Here is a 24,191-nt window from a genome sequence, read left to right as displayed (position 1 = left end):
TTATAATAATAAACATGTCATTTTTGTTATGCTGTGTACCATACTTCCACTTTTGAATATTCGATTTAGCACATTGTCTCAATTCTACGGAGCTTAAAGTGTCACCCATGGTCTGATCTACCATATGGGCAATCTGGGCAAGTACCCAGGGGCCCTTGAGCAGAAAGGGGGCCTCAGTGATGAGAGAAAAAAAAGTGCAGTTTTTTTTTAATCAGGCTTCACAGAAATAAGACACATGACTAGATGCTGATAGTTAAACCTAATAATGTCCAAAACAAACTATGGAGTTACATGGTTTCCAACCCGACAGCAGCATTCAGAATAAAATAAAAATAGTTTCCAGTAAAATAAGTCTCGTGATTGACTGTTTTATCTGTGATGATTGTAGCTTGAGATAACTTTTATTGTGCTTTGGCGCTGTATAAATAAGAATTGATTGATTGCTAACTGATTGGATTGGAGATAGGTTAGCAGGCCACAATGTGCTGTGGTTAGTTCATATTGAGGAATGTGTGGTAAAAATGATACACTAGTGAAATGAACATGAGTTTCAGTGCCAAGGGGCCCCTGGGGGTACTAATCCAGCCTCGGAGTCACCTCTGACAAAAATGTAAATTCACTTCTATTCTCTGCACTGCGTACCTGAAATATGCATAAACTACAGATTTGTTCTTAACAATAAATTGCATACTTACATTTGTTTTTTAAACACACTGTATTAAAAATATAAATTAAAAAACGGATGATCACATTTTCACAACACGCATGTCTTGCAGGTAACAAATTTGTAACGTTGGGCCTGTCTCTAAGGAATTACATTTATATATTACAACTTTTTTTTTTTTTTTTTTTTAAATCAACACAACAGACACAAAGAGGAAATGTTAACTAATAAGTAATACAGGTTTTTACCAAGATTAGGCCTCGAATCATTCTCTCTGCTGTCATTGTCCTCCATACACCCACCCCGACCACTTCCTTACAACCAGTCTGCAACACTACACCACACCCAAATCTCTCTGTCTTGTAGGTTCCCCTGGGCCCCTCTGTAGCACCACCACAAGCACACCATTAGACCAAAATCAATGTCACCAAAAAGATTCAATTCTAACAGTTAAGACTGAGCAGAAAATAAACCCCCTACTCATTGTGCTTTTCTCTGATATGATACCTGTTTTATTCCCTTCAACGCTTATTACATTAGTTGGGATGATTTGCAGGAGGATTTATTACTAAAAGATCAATAAATAAAAGTTCCATATCTCTCATATTAAACTATCACACAGGATTTATTTTAAATTTTGTATAAACCATATCAACCAGCAGTTAAATAACAATTACAGTTCTTATTATAACACTGTTTAATCAAAGAAGCTGCATAATCAGTCGTGTCTGAGGTGGATGACACTGACTGTCACTACACTGAAAAGTACATTTATAATTTTGGGTTTGCCAGAGGTTAACATCTTGGCTGGCACTGAAAACATTGGATGTTTTCCATGAATGATTATGATCATATTATCAGCATAATTAGGCTATTACAATGTGGTAAATATACATGATGATCAGACGTTGTTCAGGTCAGTTTTTCCCAGCAGGATCCAAACGTTGCTCTAATTTTCTGCAGTTCTGATCTGAGCTCCAGCAGCAGCCAGATGTTGTCCTGAACCAGCCTCTGGTGTGTTGCAGTCAGAACAGGTTAAAGCACTGCATAGTTCTCCACAGCATGTCCACGTTCAAGCAGACATGGGTTCATAGGTGTGGAAGTGGATTCCTTTGGAGCAGGTAATCTTCATCACTGATCCGTTCAGACTGGTGTCCATGATCAACCTCATCATGCCCTCTGCTATCAACGCCGGCCTGGAGATAAACACAGAGGCAGGTCGTAAGGAGGGGAGCGAGGCCACAGCAGGAAATGGGGTATTACATGAGATTTGAGACACACACACACACACACATACACACACACACGCGCACATACACACACACACGCGCGCACACACACACACACACACACACACACACACACACACACACACACACACACACACACACACACACACACACACACACACACACACACGCATGTACACACACACATGGAAATAAGCTCCATTAATTGGTGATTTCCTGTACAAACTATTTATCAAAAAAATAGAACATAAACCAGCGGTTATGCCATCATTTAAAGTGAAAAAGTTTGTGTGTGTTTTTGTGTGTTCAGGAAGTCATTTGGCCTCAACTTCCTCTGACACTGTTATGAGTACCTCCTGCTGCACAACTTGAGCTTTTAAAAGTACTTTTATGTAGGCTTCTCAAGAGCCACAGTACACACAGCTTAGTCACTCCAGTTTCTGAATGTAAGCAGTATTTAAACATCAGAGCATTTACAGGTATATCTGTACTTTGGTTCTGTTCCACTCAGAACCGCTCCAAATAAACACTTGACACGTTTCCTGAAAGCAGAGCATCGTTCCACAGCCAAGTCAGATAGAGACAGAAACGAGTGGCACAGTGTCTCACATTTAGTTACCACATTTGTTTTGTGTAAAAAGCCAAACAGAAAATCAATAGCAGAACAAATCCTGAATAAAAATACCAATTTGTTAGCACATTAGTAGATACAGTTAGTTGAACATCCCCCTGTCTGACACACTTCAGCAGTACAGTCAACCCTAGATCTCATACTTTGTTGATGGTTTACTTTGCCAAGACACTGTATATATTAGCAAGGTTTTAATCTGTTTAATTTGTGTTCACATAACACAGAGACCCCATTGTTAGACTATATATATATATATATATATATATATATATATATATATATATATATATATATAAGAAGCAACACTTGTCTCACAAGCACAGGAAGTGTGGTGTATGGTGTGAAGTTTCGGCCATGTAGCCTTCTGTTCTTGAGCTACTGTGTTCAAATGTGTGTCTACAGAAAGACGGACGTGGTATTCTGCATTCAGCAGCTCATCACATCTCCAAAACCAACGGTACAAATTTCCAAACAGGTGTTATTTGGATAAACTGACTACATATTAGGAATGTAAATGGTTGCTTTCTCTTTTTTTAAAGATTTTTTCTGGCATAGATGCCTTTATTTGACAGTAGAGAGACAGGAAAGGTCCACCGGCCGGGACTCGAACCGGGGTCCGCTGCGTATGTGGCATGCGCTCTTAACCACTCGACCACCTGCGCACCAAATGGTTAGTTTCTCATATGAAGAAAATATTAAAACTTAAAAAATCATAAAAATGGTCCTAGAATCCTAGAAGATCTTAAACTACAACAGCTTTTTAGCCTGTTCTCTGTTTGGGCGGTGATGAGATTGACATTCAGATGAGAATAGCTGGTCCACCTTAAAGGTCAGTCCACCTTAAGTGAGCTTGGTCAGGTTAGGCTAACCCATTGTTGCTAACATTGGGGCAAACCAAGCGCGTAGCTTCAGGTTTGAAAAGTGAAGCCAATATGGAAGTGACCTAAACTTGCATTCTTTCTAATGACCAGCAGGGGCTAACTCCACTGGCTCCAAAAAAGTCTGGTTATATAGAAGTATATGAGAAAAGCTTCTCCCTTGATTTATTACCTCCATAAACACTTTCCTAGTGAGTTCATGGTCTCAGTCACTAGTTTTAAATATTCACTATAGCATTATGTTCATTTTGTAAATGATGGTCCCATTTAGAGTCAAATAGACAATAAAGCAGGGTATGGTTTAGGGTGTGGCTACTCTGTGATTGACAAATTGCTACCATGGTGACACCGTTGACTATGTAACTTAACTATGCTGTAAACCCAGATACACAGAGTACAGGCTTAGCCGTTGTCGTTGATATTTCAGTGTGTTTTCGATGAATGAAAGTTAATTGTAACATAATTGTAGCTCACCACTATCAATGTAACTGGATCACTGTTTAATCGATGAAGAAGATTTTCAAGACTAACGTGATTGCAAGCCTTACTGATATCTCACCAATGAAGTCGGTTAGAAGAATTTCGGAGTAACGACAAGGACTGATCATTTAGACACAGGACTGAGTGAGTATTCAGGTGTTTGTGCCGGTGTGTGTGTGTGTGTGTGTGTGTGTGTGTGTGTGTGAACTCACTTTAAAACTCCAAACTTGTTCATGCTGCGCTTGAAGTCGTCCTTGAACTTGACAAACTTTCCCATGTTGTCCTCGTGTTCCACTGAGTGAAGCAGAGGAGTGTCGACGAAAGCCGGACACAGGACGTTGATACGAACGCCGTAGTCACCCTGAGAGGAGGCGTCCTGCAAAGAACAAGAGAATGACCACCCGATCTTTAAACCCCCCCCCCCCCCCCCCCCAAGTGTCAAATTGAACAACTATATTATTTGCTTCTTACCGCCATAGCTCTAGTGAAGCCGATGACTCCGTGTTTCGTAGCAGTGTAGACAGGCTGGTGAGGGGAGTGCATGAAGGCTGAAGAGAAGAGATATGAAGAACAAGAGGAGACAAAGAACACAAACATGTTACCTCACAAGAGAGTGCATGAAGTCAAAGAACAGCCACTGTCTGAAATAAATGTATAAATACAGTATTTTTGATCCTGTGGAGATTTTTGTCAGCTTTATTTTGCTCCTAGTTTGAGCTTATCTCTGCTGTAAATCTCCAGTATGTAGAGTGTTTGAGTAAAGTTGTGTTCCTAAACACAGCTGCATCTGCTTCTGAACTCCAGCTTCTTAACCAGCGGAGGGTCAGTTGATCCAGATTTAGTGAGATAAAGCTCAGCTCATATTTCCCACAGCTTCATCAATAAGTCATCAAAAACTTTTTCTTATTCCCAGAATGATTTCAAAGTGAAGCACTGTGTTTTAAATTAAACCATTTTCTACAGAGATGTTTGTTTTACATGTCTGTGAATGTTTTCTGCTTTGTCTCCATCTCACATATTCAATTAATAACTTCAAAATTCAACATCACACTACTCCTCTCCCTTCTCGATCATTCACACAGATCTTTAGCATTTTGTTCCCTCTTTCTCTGCAGTCTGAGAGGCTCATCAGCTGCTTTCTATTATCATCATGGCTGAGAGCCACCAATCACAGCAGGCGGGTTATGGCAAGAGCCAGCTTAGATGACAGGGAGGCCGATTTTGCCTCCAGGGTGAGTTTTTCAGGAGTTGAATTCCTCAGAAGCTTTAAAAAAAAAATGTTGTGTAATGAGTTTAGTTCCTTGAGGAAAAGTAGCATCTTCTGGCCGGGTTGTGAGATCAAACTGATGGTTGCTTTTTTTTTGCTTTTATTACACCTGTTTCACCTGTATATGAACACATGGGGCTGAAATGCAAAGAGAAACATGGTAGGAGTAGAGGAAACCTGATGACATGAATTGTAAGGAGCAAAATATTTTACTATAAAAATATGCAGGCAGCTTCCAAATTTAAAAAAAAATGCAACTACGACTTGCACCTACAGTTCGAGAACATTTCAGACTGTTTCATGGTAGGAATATTTGACAGCTGATGTTATAAACGCAGTCAGCTGAATCCCTGCAAAAAGCAAACACGACTATAAACTCAATCACTTTCATGTGGGCTCCATCCCCTTCCAAAAGAGGCTGATAATGACATCATTCAAAACACACGTATACCCACAAACACTTGCATTCAGCAGCACATGTACACATCGACGCACACACACACACACACACACACACACACACACACACACACACACACACACACACACACACACACACACACACACACACACACACACACACACACACACACACACACACACACACACACAGAAAACCCCCCCAAAAAAACTAAAACCCAATGTGCTCGCAGTATGCTTGACCATGTTTGGACAAGTCTGTTTGTTGTGGGAATGGCATGTACGCACACACACACACACACAAATACACACAGATGTTATCACAAGTGCGATAAGTGAAAAATGATTACCGTATGTCTGCCGTTACTGGAGGCAGAACTTTCCTAGATCTGCAAGATGTTGTGTCCGACAATAAGAACCAACAACATCTCCTGGAATTTCTTTTAACAACACGCGGCTCTAAACAAGAATATAATGTATGACAAGCAACTAATCATCTAATAGTGATATTCCATTGAAAACGCACAGCTGCAAAAGATTCCCGCAAATACAGATATATAAATACTGCTTCATTCCTGACACGCTGCATAAAGGTCATTTGAAGTGCTTGTATCTGTATCTCACGATGCGATCGTCTCATTGATAAAAAAAAAGGTGAGGTATAGTGCAGAGCTTTACCTCAGGCGGCGTTACTGTAAGCGAGTTATTGACAGCTGGAGTAATCTGCCGGTAAGAGATGACGGAGCAGCTACTTGAGCGGAGCGGTTTCAGGAAAAATCTGCTCTTTTGACTGGATTTCTTTATCATAACATTTCCAAATATATCATTTAAGGTGAGGTGGTATGAGGATGGCTGCGTAGAAAGAATGTTATGCTGGTGAACAGGATACAGCACCTCCATTGTTGGTATATTACAATGGCTTATTAGGTCCATATATGTTATAAAAAAACTAAACAAAACAGATCCGGAAAGGGGGTGGGGGTAATATTTCCAGAAAAAAATCTCAGAATTTCGAAGTTTAAAGTTGTAAATTTATGATAAAAAAAGACTTGGATGATTTTTAACATTATAAAGTTGAACATTTGTGAGAAAGAAAACTGAAAAGTACAATTTGATCAGTTGTTCCATGGCAGGCACAATGCAAAACAAGCCACGTCTCTCTAGTGGTGCAAAGTGAGGCTCTGTGACCTCTCAGCACAATAAATCACCTTTTTTTTTTCTTCTTCTTTCTTGAGTTTTTTTCTCGTAGATTTGTAACTTTATAATATCAGAGAATATCCCGAGTTTTTTTCTTGTAAATGTACGACTTTTACATTGACACTTTTACTTTTTAGTATTACCCCCCATCCTCCGGGTTCTTATTTTATTTTATTTTATTAACATATATGGACCTAATAAACTGTGCCTCAGATTACTTTTTCAAATTAAGAGTAATGCATTTATCGCATTTATAATCATTTATTTTACTGTTAGAGGTTTTGCATTGGCCAAACAAACATGTGACATTAAAATGAGCTGATATCACTACTAGCATCTGGCTACACTAAGGATGTCAGATATTAGTGTCATGATTATTGTGAGAGGAAAATCCCGATTTTACGATTGTTACGATTATTTACACCATGGAAGGAAACACGTGTAATTATAACACGTGTTATTATAACACGTGTTATTATAACATGTGTTATTACAAATAAATGTTACCTGCATCTCCAATTCTATCTTTATCAAAGCTATCTTTTCATGAGGGGAGAAAAAAAACTACAGTAGTGACATTTCCAGAATAAATACGGAGCCAGTGAAGGTCACACCAAAAGGGCACGTTGACTTTAAAACAGTAACGACAATGACTGTAATCACTTCATAATAAACAGAATATCACACAGATCTTCGGAGCTGTTCGGAAGAAGATTAGAGGTTTAACAGGGATGGCTTGAAAAGTGTTGGCCCATCAGAACAACATAAAACCATAAAAGAGCAGGAATTACCTCATAAAACATGTGTGTGTGCGCGCATTTGTGTGTTTGGAGGAGCATGAGCTTTTCCATGACGGAGACTAAGGTGCAGATTGATCCAAATCCAGTAGTTTCAGTTCTAGTGGAGGCCTGCCAACCTGTCACGGTTGCTTTTTGTCTCTTGCGTTTCCCTCATAACACACTCTCAAGGAAGAAGGGGAACTGTTTTCATAAGCTTGGCTTCCAGAGGCTTGGAGAAATTCATCATCTGTGACATTTTGACATAAATAAATCCCCCCTGTGTCTCTCTTTCAAGAAAGGAGAATGTTTGGAGAGTGGGGGAGTGAAAATACAAGGCAAGTGCTTCAAAGCAGAACTGAAATGTCACTGGTAGTTTCAGGCTCTCTGCTGATTTAAATCTCACATACAAATCAAATTAAGTGACATGTTGCATGAAAGATCATTTTGACAGTTGTACAGTGATGAATACAGAATGCTGGACGGCACAGATGGAGCAAATATCATTTTTCCTCTGGTTTCATATCCAGTGCAAATATCACAATAAGAGCCTGTTCATGACATGTGAAACGTGGGTTCTTTCTGTCACGTCTGACTCATATTCTTTGCTCTGTAATTGAAATGGTTAACATGCAGCAAAGTGCCAGATCTGGACTCTGAGGGAAACAGAAGCACATTTTCCTTTCCACCATCCAACCAGGTCAGTCCTCAGGGTCACTGCAGTCATGTTTTTCTCCTACGGTTTGTCTTCCTCTTGAACTCTGTCATATTATGTAACCCAGATTTTTCAAGAGATCTCTTCATCCAATCAGTGTGTGTCTGTGTGTGTGTGAGTTAAAAATTCACCTAAACCAAAACCACTTTCCAACTAGCAACAAATTCTATGCAAGTCACATCAAAAGCACCACAAAGCCAAAAGTATCATAAATGTAGTGAGAAACTATATTCATTCTACCTATCAAAGCAGCCAGTGTCCTCTATAGTTCTCCCAAAGCACAAGAAAACATAACAAGCTAAACTGACCTGATGTTACCATTACAGTCTGGCAGGAAATGTTATTAAAAGAATTAGAATTATGATTATATTATGAAGTATTTTTTTTAAAGTATAAAAATATCCGATGATTACTGCATCATCACACGCTGTCAGAAGCTACTTAAGCATTAATAATTACTCAAATCTTTACTCATTTGCTTTTTTAACCAACTAAAGCTGACAACAGATTTCAGTGGAATTCCAGATGATTCATTTTAAGATCAAAGCACATAGTTGAACATGTGATTCATTAATGGATGAGTCTGAGGTGCAGCTGTTGGTTTAAAAAAAAGAAGTAAGAATACATAATAGTGACTTAGTATTTTTGTTGGTTTTATATCATTTGAAATGACATTTGCACCATTTTTTTAAACCCGAAGACCGAATGCTCCTGAAAATGTCAAATGGTGTAACCACAAAAGAATGATGAATATTCAATATTTTATCCACCTACAGTGTATTTAAGTGGACTTATACTAATAATTACTTCATTACTGATCTCCATGATTCACCAGATTAAATGTAATATTTAGAACAATTGTATTCCATTACCTTTATTTAATATAAAAGTTATAATGTAAGATCATGCCAAACTAGTTGATATGGTGTTTTATTGAGAATTTACTGTTTTTAAGCAAGTTGAATTATTTGATACAAAGTTTTTATGGTTACACCACTTAGACATTTTTGCCATAATCCTCTAATATATTCTGTCAAAATGGATTAAAAGCAGAAATTTGATGCTGGGTCCACAAAAAAAGAATGTGTGCAAGTTATTCATACGTTTATTTTCATATTTTAACCTCTTTAAATTTGACTATTTGACATTTGACACATGGACACAAAAACACGTCAGTATCAAGTACTTTCTCACATATAAATTGGTGTGCTATCACACATCCTTTCCAGACAAAGAAACAGTGTTGCACGGTGAATTTGAGGTTTTTGCACAGATGTATTGCAAACCAAACAAGAAGGGGTCACATGGTCTCACAAATCACTCATTCACTGGATTGAATTTCATATATTTGAGTTTTGGTTTCCATTATGTTGGAACAATGTTTAATGTTTATATCATCAGTCTGACCTGTGTACAGTCTGTGCTGAAGTGTCATAATGAGGCTGATCTTTATAATAGATTCATGATTAAACGTGTGTGTGTGTGTGTGTGTGTGTGTGTGTGTGTGTGTGTGTGTGTGTGTGTGTGTGTGTGTGTGTGTTGGCGTGTTGGTGTGTCAGTGCGTGTGTGTGTGTGTGTTACCTGCCATAGAGGATACATTGATGATAGTGCCTCCTTCCTTGCCAAACTCTTTACTCATGTGTTCAAGTGCCAAGTAGGTCCCCTTTATTACTGATGTCTGTAAAGATAAAGAGACAACATGGTCACACTTTTACAAGTATAGCACACAAACAGGAAGTGAAACAGAGAGTGAATAAGCTACTGAGACTGAGAGTATTTATAGTTGTATTTTGACAATACTTCCTGCAAAGAAGTTGCAAATTGGTGTTGCACAATATATCTGAAGATATCTAAAAGTTGTGCAGGAGCTCACAGTGTTCATTATACGGCACAATAAGCAGTAAGACAGGACGGACAACATACAGCACTGGTGATTTTGCTATTATTAGAGCTATTGTTACAGTGCCAAACGTTTTTTCCTGTAGCTCTCGATGTTTATCCAGTTGGGAGCCTGAATGTGCTCAGTAGATTTCATGCTCATCTACCCTTTAGATTTTGATATCTTGTAGAATTTCTTTGGCTGATTTTGGTGCGAGCAAAAAGATCCCAGGGGTTGCAAATCACATATACGCCAATGAATCTTATGAACATTTGAATCCAGGGTGTATCAGACTATATCTGGACCAACTATGATACTTCCAAGAGGCAGCACGTACAAGAAAACAAAGATGGAATCTCAGATAGATCCCTGAGGGACCCGCAGCTGATAATGTGTTTTGATGATGAGGAATTTCCTCTTCAAAGCGTTAACACACAGACAAATAAGATGAAAACATTTAGACAATGTTGCAAGCATCGAGCCAAGAATAGGAGGTAGGAATGAGGTCTTTATGAAAAAAACATGCATGAGTGTTTCCACAAAAACCAGGTGAAATGAAACCTCGACAAACTCACAGCTCTGATCCTTAGAGTGTCAGGATTACCTTGTAGTGACATTACACTGTGAATGGAAAGTACTCTACAGACATTTTTCTGTTGTAAGTGAAGTGTCATGGCAGCACAACCTTTAAGCAGGTCTATCTGTAGTTTGCAGACTTCCTTAAATACACATCCAGCAATCATGTCACATCCCCTTTACAGACATGTCTACACTTCAAGAGTGACAAGATCCTATTAGGTGGACGAAGCTACTCCATTCCAACCTCACAGTCTTTTTTTAGTGTATTAGAAAAATGTTCCTTTGAAGAGGGTGACCCCTGAAATAGAGCCCAGTGTGTCTTCTGTCTCCTCCTATGGCTGTTTCCATCAGTATAGTACAACCTAATAGAAACATAGACTACTCTTTATGATTCATTTAGCTTAATATTTACATGACTTAATATTAATTTACTGTATGAATTATTCAAACTAATGCAAACTTACCATTTCATTTTCTGGGTAGTGTTGTCTGTCCTATCAGGAACCGTAATGGCTTCAGTTTTTCCAAAAAAATTCGAAATTTCAAGATACATGGTTTTCACTGGACAGTACTTGAGGTTCAATTCAAAGTAGCTCCATGATGCATTTCAGTGTTTTTTTTTGCCTTTACAGTCGTATGGTCTGGTTATGAGGGTATACTGGGACACTGGATGTGTTTTTCCACTGCTGGAGGTCCAGCTGCCTGCTGGGATTCTACTTAGCAGTGGTGCTTTGGGCTTGGAATGGTCTCATGAGGGGCTAAAAGGCCTGGAGAGGGGGGTATTATACACTGGGATCATTTAGGGACAATGAGGCCTGATCAGATCAGACCAACAGGCTAAATATGATGTTATTTTAATGGAGTTTCAGTTCACCACAATATGTATTAACATATTAAAACTCCTTGTGACTTTGTCCTACTTTTGTTGATTCAGAAATACCATACAAACCATTTTCTGGCTGTGGCTGTTCAACAGTGAGTTTTTGATATTTACTGATTTTACGGTATCATTACAACATTCTGAGTGTCTGATTTGTATATTAGCGTATCCTCATGGCTTTGACTGTAGTTATTTTTACCATCTTAGTCTGTGCATCCTGTCCAGTGAATCTACAAATCACACTGGTCGTAGTCAAAGCTGAACGAGTCAGCAGAATATTCAAAGTGGAAGATTTAGTACCTGCCTGAGAGAAAATCGCACCAGTGTCTTGCCTACAAACTGAAAACCTTAGATTTCCATTTACTGCTGGGAAACTGGGCTAGCTAAGACATGTTTTTATCTCTGGTTGATTGGTGTCAGATGGTATCTGGGTTGGGGTCATCTTCCTGTCTCAGGTTTCTACTGATTTCGCCTGTGTTTCAAATTGAGGTTGAGGAAACCCAAGACGAAGGACTCATGGACGTTCCATGTCTTTCAAACAAAACATGATTTGACTATACTGCATTGTTTATTGGTCACTTTGGCTGACTGGCATAGTTAACCTACATAACCAGAAAATGGGTTAAGTGTCAAAGAAGACTGTAAATGATCTGTATGGAGATTAGTTGTTGTGTCCCAGCTCAACAGGAAAGTAATCCTCCAGTGAGCACAAAGAGATCAATTTAACTGTGACAGCAACAACTATCAACACATTTCATCACATGGCATAGCAGACATGAGCCTGGGTGTTATCTGCCTGATAACTGATATCACTCTGATCCAACTTCACACTTGCATGTCAGGAATCTGAAACAGCAAAACATTACATTCTTTCTCCCAGACACCCGCCATGCATTTATTACCTATTACAGGCAAGACTGACCCCTGACCTCAAATAAAGTTATACTTTTAGTAATTTAAGTAATAATTGTGTTGTCTGCATTTGGCAGGCAGGCAGGCACATGCTTGCTTTCAGTAGGCAGGTGAGACAGGGAGCTTAAGCTAAAAGCAAGGTAATCCTGTCCACTCCCTGATGGGAATGTGATCCTGAGGGTCATTGAGAACCTCAAACTCAATAGATACTGATACATGTTCAAACAGTCCTTCACACATATGTAATACAAAAACATTCTAAGGATATAGGGTGTTTTATGTCCTTGTTATTTTGTATGTAAAACTGATTTGACTGATACTGTTGTCTCGTCATCTCACCAGGTTGACTTGTATGGTCTTCTCCCAGTTCTTTTCATTGTTGATGCCGGCGTTGTTGATGGCGATGTCCAGGCGACCAAACTTGTCCACTGTACTCTGGAAGGCGTCTGAACCACAGAAAGAAGAAAGCCGTTAGTGAATGACTTTAGACCAGTGTAACTTTACTATAATAAACCATATAGGGATACCCTGGTATACTTATAAAATGTGTCCAAGCCCACTGAGGCAAATTTGTCTTCATATTTGAATCACATTGCAAGTCAGTTATCTCAGGTTGGATGTTCACTAGATCACAAGTGTTGACTGTAACTGGTGAGTGAAAATAAGTGAGAATAGCAGTGTGTTTTATTGAAAAACTGGAATTATATACCCAGTGGGCCGCATTGGACCCTTGGTGGGACATATGTGTGACACTCCTGCTTTAGATATTGACACAAGACTCCACTGACTGCACGTATTCATGATCAATGAACAGTTGAAAAAAAAACAAGTAATTGCGGCAATTCATTCCACACATTCTTCTTCCTTGTCAAAACCTGGCGCCTACATTACCCAAAATGCAACTCAGATGTGTTAAGTGGACCACAAAGGTGTTAAATGGACAACAAAGGTCAGATTTTTTTTTCACTTTGAAACTTTTAGTCTTCAGCCCCAACCAACACTGACTCATGTGATTTCACTTGAGGCAATTTATCAGATTTCACACATCCCCCAAAAGGCTTTATACTTTATACTACCACACCTGAAATGCTGCTTTCCATCTGTTTTACATGTATGATGATCATGGTGAAAGGACAGAAAACAAGCAGAGTCTCAGACAAACAAGGTATAGAGTACGCACATCCAAAAAAAAAACCAACCCTTACACAGTTGCTGGATCAAATATCACATTAAAAGCAAGTGTCAATCAGAAGATCTGCACACTGTGATCATAGCTCCCAGCAATTTGAATTGAGCGTTTCGATCAATGTCTGACAAAGATCTCTGGTATTGAAACATTGCTCAATTAAAATTGCTGGGAGCTACGAGTACAGTTTGCAGATCTTCTGTTTAATTCTCACACTGGGTGAGTCTGCCATGACTGACACATCGGTATCATTATATCATCATGAGAGTACACTGTTTATCCACATACGTATATGTGTCATTAACTCAATTACAGTGTACTGTAAGCCACTCCTTCTCTTCCATCCACAGCTGATACTCCAAACACAGCACACTGTTGTCAGCTGCTGATGTAGGAATCCCTTTGTTTCCTTGTTTATGTGGCTAAACTGATTTGGTTGAAAATCAACAGAATGTATGTTGTGCTCTCACACAACGAGTCACCGGCAGGTAACGTATCTTCTCTGTGTGAGTAGACAGGTGAGCTTGCATAAACAGCTGAAGGCAGAAACCTGAAGTGGTAAAACCTGCCATTTGTCATCACCTGCCGCATTCCACACTGGGACACCTCGCAATTAGAAAGCAAGCATACCAGCTTTTAACAGACTCATCTGCCCGAAACGCATGCCTGCACGCACGCACACACACACACACACACACCTACCTATGCACGCATAAATGAAGATGCATACACAAAAACACACAAGCCAACATGAATGCTGAATGCACTATCTTCTTACCGCACACACACATGTCGTCGGCTCCTTGCAGGCTTACACTGTGTGTCTACATCAACAGCAGTACTATCACACAGTGAGGAGCAACACTAAACAGCATTCCACAGTCGTTAGCCTGCAGGGATTTACTTTTTCAGTGTCACACAATGAAACCTTGTTCCTCTCTCTCTCTCTCCCACTCACTAAGACACACTTCTGCACTTACACACACTTTAATTCTTTGCTTTTCTCTTTTTTTCACCCAGACACGCCTACACACACACACACACACACACACACACAAGCACACACACACACACACAATCATACACATATATGTGTGTGCCCCGACAGCGCGGCAACACTGACAGATCTGCAGAAAAGGAGAAGGTAAGTGAGGAGCGGTCATGCTGTGTTTGAGCAGTAAGGAGGTATGTTGAACTAAAAAACTGAGAAACATTCAAACAAATGATCATGTGACTAAAAAAGCAAGACCAGTCAAGCTTAGTTTCATCTCAACTGTTGGTGAGATACACACGAGTGACCAGAACCTGCTGTTTTTTGACAGATATCACAGATACTCTGTTACAGTCTGTTTGAATTGAACCTGCTGCTCTTTAACACCCACTGAACACAGCTGTTAACTCAGAGAGCGGCCACAGTGAATCACTTCAGGAAAAAAGCTCTCTTAATACCTGCCAGAAACTGTCGCAAGTTTGTTTTTTGAGGTCAGCTCCTGACTCATCATGATGAAGTTTAAAACCAGTAGGCAAAGTACAACATTGCTATCATGCAGCTTGGAGACGAACGATTTATAATTCAGACTTATGCTTATATTACGCAACAGCTTGGATAGCTGTTAGTTATTGAGTAGGCTGACTGCATTGATGAAAGTTTATCTCTAAAGTTTGGTTGTTGTGTCGATGAACACATGAATGATTTGAAAGGTGTCACTTGTTATTCGTCTCCTAACAGTCCTCTATAGTAAGGATTACCTCTCAGCGCGTCTCCATTAGACACGTCGCACTGAATAAAGGTGCAGTTGCCCTCTCCGAACTCTGCGTCCAGCTCTTTCTTGCACTCTTCCCCGCAGGTTTTGTTCAGGTCCACCACAGCCACCTGAGGGACAAAACCTGGTTAGTGAGCTGATCTCAAAGAGACAGAATGCAAGTTTGTCTTCGTGAACAGAGGCAACAGTGTGGTTACTGTTAGCTGCTGACTTCTTATCACTGTGGCAGACCTGTGGTTTGACAAGGCTCGAGCATCAGTTAGGGGAACTAACACTAATGACATTTTTTGTTTCGGTGCTGTACCACAATCAGCCTCATTTCACAGAATTGGTCTCTTTCAAAAAGCCCTTATTTTAAAGCAAGCAACCTGTACTGTCTAATTACTAAGTTAAAACATAGTGTATTCATACTGTTATTTCAGACTCATCATCTATCACAAGTTAACACTGGCCCTATTTTAGCCTACTGTGTGTCCTGACCTTTAACATCCTTTAAAAGCAGGAGAACAGCAGTGCAGAGAGACAATTAAGGCTCAGTATTAAAAACACACATGATAATGCAGTGCAGATGAAGTGCTTTCCATAGGTTTTCATGAAGTTAAAAGAAAGACACTAAAGGCAGCTATATGCAGTGTTGGTGTAAAGTCAAACCCATTCAAGTTGAACCTATAAAGCCACTGCAGCCGTGCAAGACAGCTCCAGCAAAGTGAAGTCAAAGCAGTGAGGTCAAAACAGGTTATGTTTGAGCAGCGAACACAACAGTCAGATCAGTCCAACCAGAGTTTCAGCTGTTAATGCACAAGTTGTGAAAATGTGTTCAACATCAAAGCAAAAAAGCAGTAAAAATGAAGCACTTTGAATGAAGACGTTGTTAAGAGCAAGAGAGCAAAAGCTGTCAAAGCTGTCAGAGTTGTGTTAAAGTTATGAAGTTAAAGCAGACTGAGCAGTACTGACCTTGGCTGAGCTCAGCAGCAGTGACTGGACCACGGCTCTCCCAATGCCCTGAGCACCCCCAGTCACCAGAGCCACCTTCCCATTCAGAGACATGATTCCCCTTTCACTTCGTCTTCCTCCTTCTCTCTCTCTGACACTCTATCTTTCTCTCTCAGAGTCTCACTCTACTCTGAGTTTTCTTCTTCTTCTTTCTCTCTCTTTTCTGACTGCTTCTGTGTATTCATGCACCTATCTGACTGCTTCTCTCTCTGTAACACAATCATAGGTTTTCTCACCCTTGTGTGTGTTTTCACTCTTTCAGCTGGGCTGTGTTTTCCCTCCCTTCTTCCCTCCCTCCCTCCCTCCCTCTCTCTCTCTCTCTCTCTCTCTTTCTCTCTCTCTGAGCTTATCAGTCTATACAAACACTGCATGTGTGTCAAACAGAGAGAGAGAGAGAGGGAGCGTATAAAGGCTAAGTAAACTCCACAGGATAATAATTACAGGTTTTGTCCAGCTTGTTGTACCTGCCCTAATGCTCCCCCTACTTCCTCAATACCTCTTCCTTTTTCTTCACTCTTTCACTTCTCTTACTTTTGTTTCATTTACACACCTGGGCTCTTCACACGTCACTGTTTGTATAAAAGAATCTGTATTTCCTGACACAAACACAACACGCCTCTGATACCAGTCTTTTAAGGAGCTGTCATACTCACAGTCTCCTCTTCACCACGTCCATGTTTCTGTGTGCCGTCTGTGTAATTGCTATTACACAATGTGCAATGTTGCTCGGTAATACATTACATCAGGTTTCAGGTCTCTGCATGTTGATTTTCACACTGTAACGAAATGAATGGAAACCATTAGCTGTTAACCTCAAACAAGTTGCTAAAACATGTAAAAATACCGGTTTTTGGCCCTTTAAGTAAAGCAAGTTAGACCTCAGTGACATCTAGTGAACATCTGTATAGTCATTCTAATAAAAAAAAATACTTCTTACTGTTTGAAAAGAACAAGTGTTTGTATATAAATAAACCCAGCTATTTATACCGTGCAGAATATCATATTTATCCTCAGAAACATCCCTACACTTCCCTCCTTCTCCTTCCTTTACACCCTTCCTTCCTTCAACATCCTTCCTCCAACAAGAACCTGGAGATGAACATGCTCAAGGCTATACTACCTGCAGGTTTCTGAGCTGCAACACACACTCCATTTTAAATTAAATTAAAGCAACTACATGATTGTTTGTCCAGCAGAAGTTTATAATAGTTGAAAGGAGCAAACATCTGGAACTCTCTACCTGAACACTTCACTACTTTTGAGGGAACTTACAAGAGAGTGAGTCATGTGACATGTGTGACAAAAAAATATCATCCTTGTTGAATTAGAATCTCTGTCTGACATATGGAATTTGTCCAAGTACAGAATACAGTGACGTGTAGTCAGTGTTACCATGACAGATATTCCATTGGAATTTGAGCACTGTAGTGAACTAAGACTTGTGATATGCACTAGATTTAACAAATCCACACACTTTTACCACATTTCAACCACAATGCAAGTATAAATACAAAACAAACATAACATCCTCAAAATCCATTGTTGAGATAAAACTGTCAAACATCTTTTGGCATATGATATGTATATAGCTTTTACATACAGTATTGAAACTCTTTGGGGGAAAACTGCAATGGAAATTGATTGAGGAAAACCCGCTGCTCCAGTACTTTGGGTTAGGGTGGGGGAATTGGGAGACTTTCAAGTGACTAACCAAATCCTGGTTAATTCAGCAACAACAATGTACTCATGTCTGATTTTATGTATGGGTCAATGACGTATAAGGATTTAGAACAACTCAATTGTAGAATAATAAAAACAAGCATATCTAATGCAGTAGTTCAAACATTCAGAATGTTGTGTACCTGAAGCTCCATATTATACATTTGAAATTAAGTGATTTTAGTGGGTTTTTCAAGATTAATTGGCACTGGCCTTAAAAAAAAGTCATGTGGTGCGACCATGATTCATCTTGAAATAAATCAATTTACTTAACATGCTTCACATCTTTTTTTTTTTTTTTTTTTTTTTTTTACAAGTTTTCAGTAATATAAAGTGTTTGGAAACAAAGTATTTGCATTTTAAAAAAAATCTTTGTAAATGATGATCTTTTATTTATATAAGACATTTCAAGATGAATCATGGTCGCACCAAATGACTTTTTTTTAAGGCCAGTGCCAATTAATCTTGAAAAACCCACTAAAATCACTTTCAAATTGTAATATGAATTGTCAGGTACACAACATTCTGAATGTTTGAACTACTGCATTAGATATGCTTGTTTTTATTATTTAAAATTGAGTTGTTGAAAATCCTTATACGTCATTGACCCATATACAGATGTACCTGGTTTACTCCCTTTTTTTACTTTTTACTTTTCTTTTTAAAAATATTTTAATCTCTTACTTTCACAAAAGCCCTTCTAGGGACAGGTGTTGTAAATTAGCATCCGCTATAAACACTGATACTTGCATCAGACAGTTGTCTATGTCTACTGTATCTATGTCTCTTTAAACCATAATAATAATAGTTGCCTTTAACATAGGCTAATAATAGCTGGTATTTTGGCACTTCAACGCAAACTTATGTACGTTTTGAAATAAGAAATAATATTTGAAAATTCTTTTCACTTTCACACAAGGTGAATTTAAACATATTGAAACACATTTATCACTTCACTACACCCAGCAGGTATGCAGGTACCAGTTACAACAAGCCTTATCTTGGCCTGGTATGACCATTAGCTTTATAGTAGCTAATGTTAGTAAAGTTTTGTTAGCACCTTGTCGTACTGTTGCTGTGCCTGCCAAGCTTTCCATTTTTGTACGTCACATATGCCGTTGACAATAAAATAAAATAACACACTACAAAATTCTTGGTCATTTTTGAAGCAATGGGTCCTTAATTTCAGATGTAGATGAAGCAGCTTCTCATGTGTAGCCTGCTAAGATTAACTTTGCCAACAGATATAAAGGCTTTATCAGCTGTAGCTAGCTAGCTAACAGGTTATTCTTTTATTAAAATGACTCACTGTAAAACAACAAGAAGTGTTTTTGCTCTTAACATCATAAGAATAAAAGGCTTTTAGAATAAAGAAACTAAACAAAGTGTTGGATAAACACAATTATCTCAGGTAATGTGAGCTGCGGCCCATATCAAATAAAGTGCAGGGCGTTAGCAGAGTGGCTAATGTTTACATACACTGCAACTCAGTGGGTAAATACTATATGTGCCAGTCATGGATGAGGCTGTCAATATGTAACCTGTAACCTGACAATATTATGTAATGATTTTCTCCTTGCAAATCCAGTTATAACCATAGACTGTATAAAAAAATGGACGTAACATCCGTGACGTCACCCATTGGTTTGTGGACTGCTGCTTGGAAGCGAATAGTTTTGGATCTGGGCAGCGCCATCTTCAAAAATGTCCAGTGCATGCCGGGTAAAAAAACAAAACACGGATTATACTTATATGGGCATCAGGAGGAGCAAGAGGCGCCCTCCTGAACCTGTGAACCAATCAGCCTGTCAATCACGACGTAGCCACGCCCTAATGCATACCCTGCTTTATCGTCAAATATAAAATCAGAGAGGCCAAAATGTCCCAAATGAACATCATACTGCATTGAAGAAGGCTTTAAACTAGCGATTGAGACCACAAACACATTTTTGTTTACTGAGGTTAGAAATCAAGTGAGAAGTTGGTGAATTCTCCATTGACTTGTATAGAGACGGAAGTCCTTTTGACACCAAAACGGTCGCCCCCTGGTGGCCTTTTGATAGAATGCAGTTTTAAGTTACTTCCGCGTTCGCATCATTTCAGAGGACCAGAACTCCCCGCCTGGTTATAACGCTTGTTTATGACTGTAGTGAGCTAGTTAGCCAGACATGCTAGCCTAATAAGAACGGATAAATACACTGTTTAATAATTTTTTTTGCATTTTTGCTTGTCTTTTTGTTTTTGGAACAGCTTAAACAATAAAGACCACACCCCAAACTATCACACTACTGTAGCCTTATGGGACATACATAATTATGTCTAAATGGTTGCTGTTCAAGTTACATTGTTTTTAAGGTCCAAGTAAAGTGAAAGCTGATGGCAATATGCATTTGTAAGGAAGTTAAGAGCCTTTTTGCAATCTTGATTCATTAATAGCTAAATAAATGAATATTAAGACTAAGGGCCAAGCCATGTGCAGGCCAGGTACTGATATTAAGTTCAATTCATTGACACGAATTTCAAATGGAAAAGGATGGAAGGAAAAAGGATGGCTGGACTCAGTGTACCACTCTACTGCCATTAAGCAAGGTAGCAACTTATCCAGCAGACTGGGAGACATACAATTCAGACAAGACAACATTAACAAGTGGCTACCAAGTTTATTTTAATCCAATATAATTTAATTAGAACAATGTAAAATATGCACATTTTATTTTACAAAAGTTGTGTGTGTGCTCTCAACTCTGTACTCAACACATGTAGGCTATGAGGGATTTGATTGTGTACGTTTTCACCTTTAATCCCGATAGGATCATGACAGTATATGATGAATTATTTCTTGTGTGTTGGGAAAGATATGTGACGCGTCACTCGGAGGGAATTTACAACAACAAGGGAGTGAGTCATGTGACATGTTTTTAAAAAAAAAAAAGTATCCTTGTTGAATTAGAAACTCTGTCTGACATATGGAATTTGTCCCAGTACAGAATACAGTGATGTGTAGTCAGTGTTCCCATGACAGATATTCCATTGGAGTTTGAGCACTGTAGTGAACTAAGACTTGTGATATGCACTCAATTTGACAAATCCACACACTTTTACCACATTTCAACCACAATGCAAGTATAAATACAAAACAAACATAACATCCTCAAATTCCATTGTCGAGATAAAACTGTGAAACATCTTTTGGCATATGTATATAGCGTTTACATACAGTATTGAAACTCTTTGGGGGAAAACTGCAATGGAAATTGATTGAGGAAACCCGCTGCTCCAGTACTTTGGGTTGGGGGGTGGGTGAAAAAAAAGTGGCAGTCAGCTTTGAGCCAATGATCGACTCATAATGTCATCACCGAAATTATATTTCTTTGTGAAAACAGCTTAAGGAAGGCATAGGTTACAGTGTTTGAAGATGATGCTCATCTGATTCATTGGCTGCACCTTCCCAACAGCGGCTAAACAAACACATTGAACTCCGGATAAAAATCCACATATCAGCCCACATAAGAAATCCATGACTGATACTTAAAAATATAAAATAAATTCATTTAAAACACCATTTTGTACAAAATTAATAACATTTGATCTACTGTAAAAATGTACATGTAAGTATAGAGTATTTTTTCATTGTGTCAGAGTTACAAACAGTGCTAAAAACTAAAAAACAAACAACTTGCCACTGAAATCTGCCTGCATTCCCAACAGCATCACAGACACAGATTTGTCTGTGAGGTTGTGAAGAAGACTGCTCACAGCTCATCAAGTACAAGGCCCCGAGTAGAAAAACTGCACACAGGTGTTTTCAGTTCTTCTGGTTGATTAGACCTCATTGCAGGTTAATGAGGCGTTATGCTGGGAATTACATCATCATCATAATCTAACTACTGCACAGCTACTGATCAGAATGATAAAGCTTTAAGGTTTAACAGGTGGAACAGCAAGACAGGGAAGATGCACACAGTCCTGAGAGGAGCACAAATCAGGCAACGGCAGTGAAAACACTAATGCAGGTGCACCGTGGGAGTGTAGGAGCTTTAAGCTGTAATGAAACGCTTTTGTTTTGCTCATTTTAAAACATTAACAATAAACCTTTAAGTGACTGCCAACCATTTCCAAACAGCTGTTAGATTTTGAATGTGTTTTCCTGCCAGGCATTCACTGATTTGCATTTGTTACACTGTTGTGCGGTAATGAAGTCCAAACTTTAAAATGCATTAAAACACCTAATAAACATAACACAAATAAAAGTTAACAATGTCTCAACCTAATTGACTTCCATGTGGTGCTTAAAGTCTGTAGAGATATAGGACACTTCAGGGATGAATGTTAAAATGGGAGATTTCAGTCTTTTAAGGTCTGCTGATTTTGCCCAGATCCACAAACACAAGCTTTGTCCCATAATTCTGAACAGGTTTTGAATATGTAGTATGCTCACAGTGGAAATGAATTGATTAGCCAGCTTGAGGAAGTTCTGAAGTTTACAGGCCAGTGACAGAGTCAAAGTTGGATTGTCATCCATCATCATGTGCTTGTATTGCATTGTTAAATGATGCAGCATTGATGTGATAAATGTATACTATGATCTACTTGCTGTATACTATCAGTATATAGTACGCATCAAATATGGGAATATTCATTTTGAAAGATCTAAATGCTGATTATCTTTCTTTTGTCCAGTTTTGAACAAACATAAGTCCTTGGTGGGAACATACCAGTGGACAACATAAACTTCAAGATGGAAGCAGCAAGAAGTTGTTTTCATTAGAAACATGAAAATATTCCTGGGTGGAAACACTGATGTAAATAACACAGAGAAAGTGCACGGAAAGGCTTCATATTAACAAGCTAACTGAACATCCTTCCAGGAAACACAGCAGACTTTGAATGGGACCAAACCTGTGTTGCTGAATGTTGTATTCGCTATCATGAAGTGTCACATAAGTGCTAACTTCTACACTATTACACTGTTTTACTGCAGCTGACTGTTTACTATGAAGATCAACAATCAGGGAAGTGAAACATGCGCGGATTGTAAATGTTATTATCGCACAACAGATAACTGACACACAGATAACTCCCTGCGTAGTTGAACAAACACTCCGAAACATGTGAAACAGTGCAGTCAGCTTTGAAAACATAAGTAATGATAAGTACATGTGATGAATGGACCTTATGGACCGGTTTGGGTTCATTGCTTCAATTGTGCCCAATAACCGCTTGCACAACTGAACTTTAACTATGCAGCTTAAATGCAGCACCACCCCCAGTTCATGCCTGTGTTCAACATGAGGAACAATAAAAAATATGTAAAATGTGAGGCTCCTCTGTCAGCAGGCCACACAGAAATAGCACAAACCAGCCACTGCAGCACTCAGTGTGACATGTATTTCTAGGGTCAGAGCCAACTGTGCAAAAGAAACTCTCCTACTAACATAAGTCCCTGAATGTTACACAGCAGGAATTCTAAAGGATCACACTGCTCTCATATTTTAGCATATTTTCTACTACAAAACAAGCTCTCACATTACTGGTATATATTTTCTAAAGCGAAAGTAAATCATCTTGTGGAGTCTAAAAAAAGTGACCTGACTTATGATCACTGTAACATTTTATTCCATGTCTAAGACAAGAAGTTTCAAGACTCTACAAGTTGATTTCACTGTGAGGGACATTCTGAACTGAAAACACTAAAATACCACAGCATGCTTTGGAAAAAGATCATCAGGAAGATTGATTGTAATTTGAAGTACTGTGCCGGTCCTTTCACTTCATGTGGCAAAACCTTAAAGTGCTCATGACCGCCTAGATCGGAAGAAAACGCATAATGTAGAGTAACCTTTGCGGACCGCTCCATTGTTTCAAACATAAACAGACTTAATGTTGAAACATGTGCAATCTAACAGCTGATAGGTATTAAAGTTGGAGCCAAACTGTTTCCTGGAAAAACAATGAAATTCTAATAAAGTGGTGTGAACTCGAGGGGCAGAATTTCATAAACA

At 38.9% G+C, this 24,191-nt stretch overlaps 1 protein-coding gene across 1 annotated transcript; it reads right to left on the bottom strand.

The window, feature by feature from the left end:
• Window positions 1–1,270: 1,270 nt before the first annotated feature.
• hpgd (15-hydroxyprostaglandin dehydrogenase) lies at window positions 1,271–16,759 on the bottom strand. The gene is made up of 7 exons (XM_062428078.1): window positions 16,432–16,759; window positions 15,464–15,587; window positions 12,868–12,974; window positions 9,860–9,956; window positions 4,375–4,451; window positions 4,116–4,279; window positions 1,271–1,860 (listed from the first exon to the last, which is right to left on the bottom strand). The coding sequence occupies exons 1-7, from the start codon at window positions 16,522–16,524 to the stop codon at window positions 1,737–1,739; spliced, it is 786 nt and encodes a 261-aa protein (XP_062284062.1). The 5' UTR covers window positions 16,525–16,759; the 3' UTR covers window positions 1,271–1,736.
• Window positions 16,760–24,191: the final 7,432 nt, after the last annotated feature.

Source organism: Scomber scombrus, chromosome 2 (genome assembly GCF_963691925.1).
Source record: "Scomber scombrus chromosome 2, fScoSco1.1, whole genome shotgun sequence".
Classification (NCBI taxonomy): domain Eukaryota; kingdom Metazoa; phylum Chordata; class Actinopteri; order Scombriformes; family Scombridae; genus Scomber; species Scomber scombrus.
The sequence above is the reverse complement of the archived record's forward strand: the minus strand, read 5'-3'. Positions and strand labels throughout refer to the sequence as shown.